Source organism: Trachemys scripta, chromosome 2 (genome assembly GCF_013100865.1).
Source record: "Trachemys scripta elegans isolate TJP31775 chromosome 2, CAS_Tse_1.0, whole genome shotgun sequence".
NCBI classification, from domain to species: Eukaryota; Metazoa; Chordata; order Testudines; family Emydidae; genus Trachemys; species Trachemys scripta.
This window is the reverse complement of record NC_048299.1, coordinates 34,568,811-34,580,212: the sequence shown is the minus strand read 5'-3', so window position 1 is coordinate 34,580,212 and position 11,402 is coordinate 34,568,811. Positions and strand designations below refer to the sequence as shown.

General features: G+C 45.6%; 1 protein-coding gene across 5 annotated transcripts in view; it reads right to left on the bottom strand.

Annotated features, from left to right (window-relative positions):
- C2H10orf67 (chromosome 2 C10orf67 homolog) overlaps window positions 1-6,291 on the bottom strand; it is a 121,292-nt gene extending 115,001 nt beyond the window's left edge. For all 5 annotated transcript variants that reach the window (XM_034760265.1, XM_034760267.1, XM_034760264.1 and 2 more), the window contains exon 1: window positions 6,095-6,291. In XM_034760265.1, coding sequence (XP_034616156.1) covers window positions 6,095-6,195 — 101 coding nt within the window. In that variant the 5' untranslated portion in view covers window positions 6,196-6,291. The remainder of the gene's footprint in view (window positions 1-6,094) is intronic.
- Between the last annotated feature and the right edge of the window lie 5,111 nt (window positions 6,292-11,402).

The following is an 11,402-nucleotide window of genomic DNA, read 5'->3' as shown; positions in this document are numbered from 1 at the left end:
CCCCCCCCCCCAACTGGCTGAGATTGGCCAGGCTTCTGCAGCACTCTACAGGCTATGCTTGGTATGTGGGAAAGGAGGGTGCAGAAGCTGTAAAACAATGGCTTACCATGGCCGCATGCAAGCCGAATTCTGTTGCCCAGACCTGTGATCTCTAGCAGCAAAGCCACAGGCACTCAGCATTAAGAGGCAAAATGCGACCTTGCACAGAAATCACATGTGCTATGTAATGTGAACAGTGTTGGTCACCGTGAAAGAGTATAAGCATTGTTCTGCAAAATGTAGCTTTTAAAACAATTCTCTCTTTTTTCCCCTCCCTACAGCAGCTGCAAATTCCTCAAGCCTCCCTCCTCCATCCCGAAGGTTATCACAGATAAGGCGTCGTAAGAAGAAGACGCGGGAGGACATGTTTTCTGAAATTATGCAATCCAGCAGGAGTGACAGAGCTCATCTGAATGAGTGGAAGGAAACAGTTTCAAAGTATAGGAAAGAAGTCAGTGAACGTGAGGACAGGAGGGACCAACGTGAGGAGAGGAGGGACCAACGTGAGGAGAGGAGAGACGATCGAGATGAGAGATGGCGGCAGGAAGACCAGAGGATGAAGGATGCAACGCTGGGGCTGCTCCGGCGTCTGGTGGAGGTTCAGGAACGGCTGCTGGAAAACAGACTGCCGCTTCAGCCCCTGTTCCACCCTCCCCCCTCCCCATGTTCCGTATCCTCCTCACCCAGACGTGTAAGAACGCGGGGGGGGAGGCTCCGTACACCTTCCCATTCCACCCCAGTAGACAGCCCAAGCAAAAGGCTGTCATTTTTTTAACCTTTTCTTTGTGGCTTTTTCCTTCCCAGCAATCCTCCTCCCAAATACCACCCGGGTTCCCTCCCTCTTTTTCTAATCTATTAATAAAGAATAAATGATTTTTAAATGATAGTGACTTTATTTGGTTTGAAAGAAAGCTGGGGGAAGGGGCAGGGTGGGTTCCTTACAGAAAATCAGTCAGTAAAGGGGGAGGGTTTTCATGAAGGAGAAACAAACAGATATTTCACACGGTAGCCTGGCCAGCCATGAAACTGGTTTTCAAAGCTTCTCTGATGCACAGCGCTTCATGGTGTGATCTTCTAATCGCCCTGGTGTCTGGCTGCGCGTAATCAGCAGCCAGGCGATTTGCCTCAGCCTCCCACCCCGCCATAAAGGTCTCCCCTTTACTTTCACAGAGATTGTGGAGCACACAGCAAGCAGAAATAACAATGGGGAGATTTCTTTGGCTGAGGTCAGAGCAAGTCAATAATGATCTTCAGCGGCCTTTTAAACGGCCAAATGCACATTCTACCACCATTCTGCACTTGCTTAGCCTGTAGTTAAACAGCTCCTGACTCCTGTCCAGGCTGCCTGTGTATGGCTTCATGAGCCATGGCATTAAGGGGTAGGCTGGGTCCCCAAGAATAACTATGGGCATTTCAACATCCCCAACGGTTATTTTCTGGTCTGGAAAGTAAGTCCCTTGCTGCAGCCCTTTAAACAGAGTAGTGTTCCTGAAGACGCGAGCGTCATGAACCCTTCCCGCCCAGCCCGCGTTGATGTTGGTGAAATGTCCCTTGTGATCCACAAGTGCTTGCAGCACCATTGAAAAGTACCCCTTGCGGTTTATGTACTCGGTGGCTTGGTGCTCCGGTGCCAAGATAGGGATATGGGTTCCGTCTATTGCCCCACCACAGTTAGGGAATCCCATTGCAGCAAAACCATCCACTATAGCCTGCACATTTCCCAGAGTCACAAACTTTCGTAGCAGCACCTGAGTGATTGCTTTGGCTACTTGCATCACAGCAGCCCCCACAGTAGATTTGCCCACTCCAAATTGATTCCCGACTGACCGGTAGCTGTCTGGCGTTGCAAGCTTCCACAGGGCTATCGCCACGCGCTTCTCAACTGTGAGGGCTGCTCTCATCTTGGTATTCTGGCGTTTCAGGGCAGGGGACAGCAAGTCACAAAGTTCCATGAAAGTGCCCTTACGCATGCGAAAGTTCCGCAGCCACTGGGAATCGTCCCAGACCTGCAACACTATGCGGTCCCACCAGTCTGTGCTTGTTTCCCTTGCCCAGAATCGGCGTTCCATGGATAGAATCTGCCCCATTAACAACATGATCTCCAAAGCACCGGGGCCTGTGGTTTCACTGAATTCTGTGTCCGTGTCCGTGTCCATGTCCTCATCATGCTTGTCGCTGCGCTGCCGCCGCCGCTGCCTCCTCTCCTCGTTTTTCTGGTCCTGGCTGAGCATAAACTCCACGAGAACGCGCGAGGTGTTTGCAATATTCATGAGTGCTGTCTTGACCTCAGCGGGCTCCATGCTTGCCGTGGTATGGAGTCTGCAGTGTTCACCCACCCAGGAAAAAGGGCGCGAAAATGGTTGTCTGCCGTCCGTTGCTTTCATGCAGGGAGGGAGGGAGGGAGGAAGTGAGACTGTACCCAGAACCACCTGCGACGATGTTTTTTGTCCCATCAGGCACTGGGATCTTAACCCACAATCCCAATGGGCGCGGGAGACTGCGGGAACTATGGGATAGCTATGGAATTGCTACCCACAGTGCAACGGTGCAGAAATCGACGCTAGCCCCGGTACTTGGACGCACACCACCGAATTACTGTGCTAGTGTGGCCGCACTCATTTCGACTTTATACAACCTGTTTCTCAAATCCGAATTATCTAAATTCGGATTAATCCCGTAGTGTAGACATACCCTCAGACTACGCTTCAGGAACAGTGCATGTGGCTAATCATGCTAGGAAAAAAAACTAATTATATTCTTGAGGGACAACCAAATCGGACATCCAGGTTATTCTTGGACAAGTCACTTTAAAAATATTAAGGTGCTGGGGAGGGAAGATTTGCTAGCCTGAGGACAAAGAATCTGTCAGTTAAAACTCTACGGGAGAGGACCAAGTCTATTCATGTTTGTACAGTACCCAACAGAAAGTGGTTTGAATTGTGTCTTTTCTCTCTCCTTCATAAAGGGTAATAGAACAACATTCTTCCAGAAAGTGTTCCAAATGAGATCCTCTTTACAATGCTATCATTACAAATGTTAGCCTGTCAAGCACTTTGACCCACCAACCATAATGTGCCAAGTACTATTAACATGTTCAACAGACAAACTTTAGGGCTAATCCCAGTTCTGTCACGGATTCATTATTTGGCCTCTGACAACTCATATAATCTTTGTCTCATATTTCCCATGGGACTGAGAGTCAAGCACTCTAGTTCTAATCCTGACATTGCCACTGACTACCCCAAGACAAGTCACTTAACCCTTCCAGGTTTCATTTTCCACATCTGTAAAACTGAGATAGTTACCACTTCCTGTGAGGATTGGATTTAAGAATTCGTTTGTTTATTTTAAAAGCATTACAAAAAATATCAAATTTCAAACCAAGTGAATGGAGTTAAGAACCTATTTCATGTTTAACAAAAACACTTAAAAAACTAAACTTTTTTCACACCTGCTAATACAACATGGGTGCTGTAGAAAGAGAGATTACTAGGACAAAATTTGCTGCATGAAACAGCATTACAGCCTTCAAAATAGTATGAAATCTTGTTTTAGTTATACACTGACTCTTCAAATTCAACTCCTCTTAATTTGCCCTGACACAACCCTTCACAGTTCCAAGAATTCACATTAATTCTTAGTATGTAGTGATGAACCTAAAACTTTGGACAGGATTTTCAAAAGTGCCTACATAACGTAGGTGCACCAATCCCTTTGACTTTCAATAGTATTTGTGTGCCTGAACCATGTAGGTAGTTTTGAAAATCCCACCTCTAACTATGCCATTGTTTTAAAAAATGACTACTCACTGTCATCTTAATAAAATTCTATGATTAGAAGAAAATGCCAAGTTTGGACCAGTAAGCTCTAGCTAGAAATGTAGCAAGTCCTTTTCCTGATAGACTGTTGAAGAAACTTCTGTTCTTCAACAATTTTCATGAGAGATAATGTGAAACATAGTCATATATGGTCAAGTAGTCCACAGGAGTCAGGAACATCCCGGAAGACAGAAGCTGAAAAGCAAAAGCTATGACCAAGAGTCTACCAAAAAACTCTGTATAAGACATCCAGTTTTATGATGTGACAATGTTTTTAGTTTTAAATTGGTTATTATTGTTAGCTACTTATCCCTTAATTGGAAAGATGTTTAAACTGATCAGTATAGATTAGAGAAAAGGCTATATTCAAATTACTTAATTCATGAAGAAAAAGCCTCAGAACAGGTTTGAAAGCATTCAGAGAGAACCATTTTGTGACTCTTACAACATTTTGTTTACAGGCACAGAAGATCATAACCTTGAAGTATTAAAGTGACACAAAAATGAATGATGTGAATAACTGAATTTTATTTGTTCAGCTGATTACCCCTTTTTGCTTTGTCATTTTTCTTATAATTCCAATAAACCTAGGTACATAAACAGATTCTGAGTAACATACGCAACCCCTCATCTAGAATTTAGAGTAACAGATTTGACACTAGCACAGTTCAATATATAAACAAGGATACAAGTGGCTAAAACATCAGTTTTATATTTGAAAGACTGCCCCAAACACTCACTCCATCAGCAGAATGCCCACTAGCATCTTAATGGGATCCAGAATCAGGACTGAAACAGGGTGAAAGAGCACCATGCACACTTCTCCCACATGCACCACTGCTCAGACAGTCGAATGTATATTACAGGATTTTTGTCTCCTAGATTCATAGATTCTAGGACTGGAAGGGACCTCGAGAGGTCATCGAGTCCAGTCCCCTGCCCGCATGGCAGGACCAAATACTGTCTAGACCATCCCTGATAGACATTTAACTAACCTACTCTTAAATATCTCCAGAGATATTTAATATCTCCTAAAAACATAAACTATTATTTTAGCCACTACTGGAGGCAGGACTTGATGGGAGGGTCCCAAAATGGCAATACTCAGCTTCCTACTGAATCAGTGGGCAACACTTCCTATCACACATGTTCTTTAACTGTTGCTAAGTCAGATCCTACTTATCTTTTGACATTGGAAAGGATCAGAACATAAGGATGGGGATAGGGGAGGGGTAAAATTTTCATTTTCTTTGAGGAAAAAAGATATGGTATCTACCTCACACACAGAAGCTCTTTAGTCATACCAAAATAATGCTATGTTGAGGAACATTGCACAATGGGTGTCAAGCAATAGTAGGCACAACTCCTTGTAATTTTTAAATCTTACACAAATATGAATAAAGCATTATGAAACTAAAATGTAAGAATAAGGTCACGTACTGCCAAGGACTGATTTAAAAGCTAGTTTTGGGTCACATGATAACAGTACAGAGGGGTGAGTTAATATAATTTAAAGTAATCTTCAGTTGTCATTTTAGAAGAATGGGTCCATGAGGGTGAATTGGTATTGCTTAAAAATAGCTAGTTGGTATTTTTAATTTGATAGGATTTCTCACAACCACAGAGAGCAGATGTACAATCCTCTGGCTTGAAACTCCAACTAAACAAGTTAGTGGATTCCCTGAAGGGGCTCTTCAAAAAGGCCTTTGGAAAGAGGAGCATTAAAAAAAAACAAAAAAAAAAACAAGCAGTTCCTGTGTTATAAAAACCTTCAAGGCTAATTCTCAAAGTTTCACAGCTGTTTTTTAAGCATAGACAGTACAAATATTGGTAGTATCAAGGTGCCCTACGTCCCCTACTCAACAGTTGGAGGGAGTAAGGCTAGGTACAAGGCACCACTTCCACCAAACAAGGTACCAGCTCTTGCTGTTCCCGCCACAATGAATTGCCAGATGCTCTCCTCCGGTCTCCCTGGCCTTCCTTGGTCCCCAAGTCCTCTCCACCCACCAGCTCCCCCGCCTACCTCGGCTGCCCCAGCTCCGCCCCCTCCAGCTCCCCCGCCTACCTCGGCTGCCCCAGCTCCGCCCCCCCCGCCCCCCCCGCCCCCCCCGGCCCCCCCTCCTACCTCGGCTGCCCCAGCTCCCCCCCTCCAACTCCCCGCCTACCTCGGCTCCTCCCCTTCCAGCTCCGCGTGTTCACCCCACAGAGGTGCCAGCCCCGTCCCGTGATTCTCTTACCGGCAGTCGGCCTCCAGCTCCTCCAGGCAGCAGGGCAGCGCCAGGAGCTCTAGGATGTGCGGGGACAGGCTGAGCTTCCGCCCGACGGACAGGCTGCTCATGGCTGGGCGCGGAGGCTCCTGCCTCGGCTCCACTAGGGAGTCGAGGAGCGCCGCAAGAAAGGAGCTGAGCGTCCGATACCATGGCAACTAGCGCCCCGCCCCACCCCCCGGAGACATTATTGATTGGAGGCCGGAGAAGCGACGTCACTTCCGGTACCAATTTGGGGAGAGTGGAGAAGGGGCTTCCGAAGAAGTCACACTCTGGGCAGCGGTGATGCAATCTGTGGAAATCCCCTCCTAGCTGCTGAGTTCCCGCACTCCACCCCCTCCGGGCACCCGTAATAACCCCGCCCCACAGACGTCCACCAGCCTTTCTATTTAACCTCAGTGACGTCAGGCAACGCAGGACACCTGCCAACCTCTCCACACCAACCAGATTTCAACTCCTCCTCCTGCAGTGACACCACTCCCATCTATCTGCCTCCACTTTCCAGTGACCTCTTCATACCTGCCAGTCCTCCCTCCGAGGAACACTCCGGCCATATAACTTCCCTCTTCTAGTGTCCACCGTACAACTAACCACAGCTCCCACCAACTTTGCCACCTAACCTCCTCTCACCCACTGATACCCACTAGCCTACCAAAACTCAGCAGCTTCCCCCTCCCTCTTATGTGCCTCACCCACCAAGCCACCCACAAAAGCCCCATATCCCCAAAGATGAACCCAAACACCTCCCATTCAATGGCTTACCCCCAGCAACACACATCAACCCTTCCAACCAGCCCCCTCCCCAACAGTGACACTCATTACCTTCTTGTAATCACATTCCCTCCCTCCCCAGCAACACCCACCAAACCCCCTCCTCCAGTGATATCTACCTTCCCACTCATCTGCTTCCCACTTCCAGTGACACCCATAGGCACGCGCACTCAGCTGCCAACTAAACACAGGCATCTACCATTTGAGCTAAAGGACAAACACTGTCTGCTGTAAAAAGAACAGGAGTACTTGTGGCACCTTAGAGACGTGCTAAGACTAGGGTTTATGTCTTTGGAACAGGTATTTGAATGTTATTGTCACAAATATTTGAGCAAGTTTGACGTGCCACATACTAGGGGCAATGGTATATGTTAACCAGTATGTATATATTATTTCCAGTTAGGTAAAGACATTTATCCTCTAGTAGCTAGAGTTCATAGGAGTTCAGATCCATCAGTCTGGCCCTAATGATAATGCTAATGACAGTGGCTGCACATTGGGGACAGAACAGATGTACATACATGTTATGTAGTATTAAACAGTAAGAGTAGTATATGATGTTATTTATTTTATAGTGCTCAGAAATGTGCTAGGCTTTTCACAGAAGAGTTGCCTGTTCCAAAGAACTTACAATATTAATAGTGAGCATGACAGGTTTGTGAAGTTATGACTTACACCCAGAAGGAAGGGGTGAGGAAAACATAGTAACCATCTTAAGCTTCGTTTTAGGCATACACATGTTTCGATTATTAAAATATATTGCAAACACTGCTTGTAGGCAATGTTCAGAAATGGGTATTTTCAAGTGACTTCAATGAGGTGATGGTGGAGCCTTGACAGACAAATTTTAGAAGGTTGTTCCAAGAATAAGGGTTACCATGAAAGGATATAAAAATAAATGGTATCAAGACTGGCATAATTAGCAGAGGGGAATGTAAAAGTAGACCAGATCAGAGATGTAGATAGAGGCTGCACTATTTTGGACCTTGAAAATAAGGATGGACGTTTGAACTTGGTGCCCAATGCAGTGGGAGCCAGTGAAGCATCTCAAAGAGTGGTGTTGTGGTTACAGGGAAGAAGTGAGGGATTATTCTAGTAGCAGTAAATTTAAAACCAATCTTGTATTCCTCCATTTTTTTTTTAAACTGAGATGACAAGATGGCTAACTCATTCTTTAGATATATCCCACCTTGACCTTAGCAATCAGAAGGAAACGTGGAAGGAGAAGCAAAAAGATTTGATACCTGCCTACATGTTGGAGGAAAAGGAATAAAAAATGCTCCCCAGATTATGAAGTTGGATGATGGGGAGGATAAAAATATTATCAACCATTATGGATAATGGAGATAGTAGAATACAAATTTTCATTGTAATAACTATTTATTTTTATATTCCAGATTTTAAACTGTTGATAGATGGAGGAGCATTTCATCTTGTGTTAAGTGCTCTTTAGACTTCCTTACAGTTTCCAACTTGACAGAAGTACATCAGATAGTATGGGTTAATTGGAAAATGTGTGAAGTATAATATTAGATTTGTAGTGCCTTTCATTCCTAATAATACCAAAACATTTTGCATCTAAAAATCACTTCAGCTTCCCTTGAATTCACACCATTTGTGGGATGGAAAGCAGCAACTGTTTAACAATATCACAACACTACACAATTTTTAAGGAAAAGAATTGAAGAACCACTTAAATATAGGGTTGGAGAGATTAGATTTTTATCAGTAAATGTTGGTAAACGTTGATTTCACTATGCATACACAAATCAACAAAAATATTTCCATCTATAATAAATGCTTAAACATAAATATAGAAATGCCTGTCAAAATTATAAAAACATAAACATTGAATTCTGCCAAGCCTACTTATCTCATAGAAACCGTAGGGACTTTTTATATAGGCAGAATGTTATTACTCAAAGATATTACATTTGTCAGGATTAACAACCCTGTCCTTACAAACAACATGTCATAGAAGCTTTATTGACCAGGAGTGGTCAGCACCGTGGTTTTCTTTGTTCTGAATAAGTCACTATTTCTAATATTTTGAGTGGTAAATGTGCATGTGGTCATCATTTTAGGTGTTCATTTTCAAGTCTTCATGCACCTAGGTTTTCAATCATGAGAATAATTGACTGGATTGTCATATGTAATCTAGGCAATACTTCATTTTAAAAACACAAATATGTGGAAAGGGGTACAAAAAAGTCAAATTAAATATAAAACATAAGCCTTATGCTATCTTGAGCTCAGGTATGATGAGACAAAGCTGTGACTATTAAGGTGGTGGTATTATTCTAAATACAATTGGTAATGAAAGATAAGGAATTTTGGAAGGAGATTTCACGCTACACAACCTGAATAACTATTTGGTATCTTCATACATTGTTGTTTACTTCCATTCAGTACTGAATGGGAAGTTATACTGTTAAGTGGTATACCTATTGAATAATAGTTTGAACTGGTTTGTTATAACTCTCAGCTATTCAGCCTTAGAAATATTTGAGATTAGGAGGATGATAGAGAAAACTGAGTAAAAAGCAGCAATTGGTGCTTTGTTTAAAAAGGGCATCAGTGAAACCTTTCCTGTGGGACATTCTCCACCAATAAAAGTCTATATAGCAGTGCATTTTGTTCTGAGAGCTGCCTTCTCTCCTTCAAGAGCAGGAGACCTTGCTGTAATTGGTAATGGGATGAAGCAAAAAAGCATCAAATAAAAAAGGAAAATTTGACATAATTATGCTTGTGATGTGTGGGTATGGGTTTTTTTGAGGGGTTTGGTTTTAAATCACAGCTTTCTTAATCCTATATTTAGTTTGGTTACAAAGTTCATTAGGGAATTTAGTGTACTAATAAGAAGTGTGTAACAAGTTCTTCAAATATGTGTCACTATGGATTCTACTGTAGGTGTGCATGCACCCAGGGCCGGCTCCAGGCACCAGCCCACCAAGCTTGTGCTTGGGGCGGCGCCTGGAGGGGGGCGGCGTGGTGGGGCGCTCCGGCCCGAGAGCGGGGCCGCGACTGGGCTCGCCGCCCTCCCCGCGGCGCTCTGGCCGCCGGGGAGAGCGGAGAGCCCTGGCTGGGCTCTCCGCCCTCCTCCCGGCGCAATGGCCGCCGGGGAGAGCGGAGAGCCCCAGTCGGGCTCTCCGCCCTGCTCCTGGCGCTCTGGCCACCGGGGAGAGCGGAGAGCCCCGGCTGGGCTCCCCGCCCTCCCCCCGGCGCTCCGGCCGGTCAGGGATTGTTCAGCGACCTCCCCTGCCGCGCTGGGAGGGGGGGGGCGGCAGGTGGCTTTTTGCAAAAAAGCCAGAGCCGGCCCTGCATGCACCTCCTCATGCACACAAGCTCAGAATGTTTTGAATACTAGCATCTGGCAGAGCTGTGCATAAAGGGCGGAGTGGTCTTGACCCTCCCTCAGTTCCTGCTTACCACCTGTGACAGGGAGATGGAATCTGGATTGTGTCTGACCTGTTCCTGAACTTCAGATCTCTGTTTTGGTGAAGAAACCATCTTTAATTCTTTGCATTAAAACTTTGATTAGACTTTTGGGCATTCCCCCCCACAAAAAAAAACGAGCAGAATGAGACTGTTTGGACCAACTGCTAACTATGGTGAACTTGAACCCCACTGGGTTTAAATCCTGTCCTCCTTTTGATGCCTGAATGCCCTGAATAGATGGACACTGCAGATACCTGGTCTGGATCAGGGAGGGTCACATCCCCAACTAGTGTTCCTTCTGCCACTCATTCTGTTCCTGCATCAAAAATCCCAAGATTTGAGGCTCAAGATGCACCTCTTGGAGAAATGCATGAAGGGAGCATCCGATCTAAGAGCAGAGACACTCTCCCTCCCAGAACCAAGAAAACTGTCTTCGTCAAGTGCCCCAACTACTAGACTCTGCACCTTAGGTTTGAGCAGGGAGAAGAAGCCAAAAAGGCACCTAGACTATGGGGACCAAAACCAATATCCCTGATGCTGATCATGCCAACCTTGGTACACAGAGAAAAGGGCACTCCCACATTGAGCACAAACACAGCATGGAGCAGTCAGTGCAACCATCCTACAGAGAGGACTCAAAGCTCAGAGAGAAGCCCCTGAAGTCCTCAGCATTGACAAGGGATAGCGCCAAGGCACCAGCAACAAAAAAGACCCAAGAGATGGTTGCACCAGTACAGACATCAACAGCAAGATATATGCCAGTATCAACCCTAGAACTGGAACACTTCCCAGCATAGGTGCCCACTTTCTAATGTGCCCAGTGGGCACTCCCACCCAGCTCTGCCCCAGACTCTACTCCACCCCTTACCCCAAGACCCCACCCCCTTTCTGCATCTTCCCACCCTGCCCGCACCCCACCATTTTGTGCCCTGTTCCCATGAGCACGCCCCGCCATTGTTCCTCCCCCTACCCCCTCCCCAGTGCCTGATTCATGAGGTGGAACAGCTGATCGTGGCAGGCAGGAGGCACTGGAGGGGAAGGGAAGGTGCTGATAGGGGGGCTGCCAGTG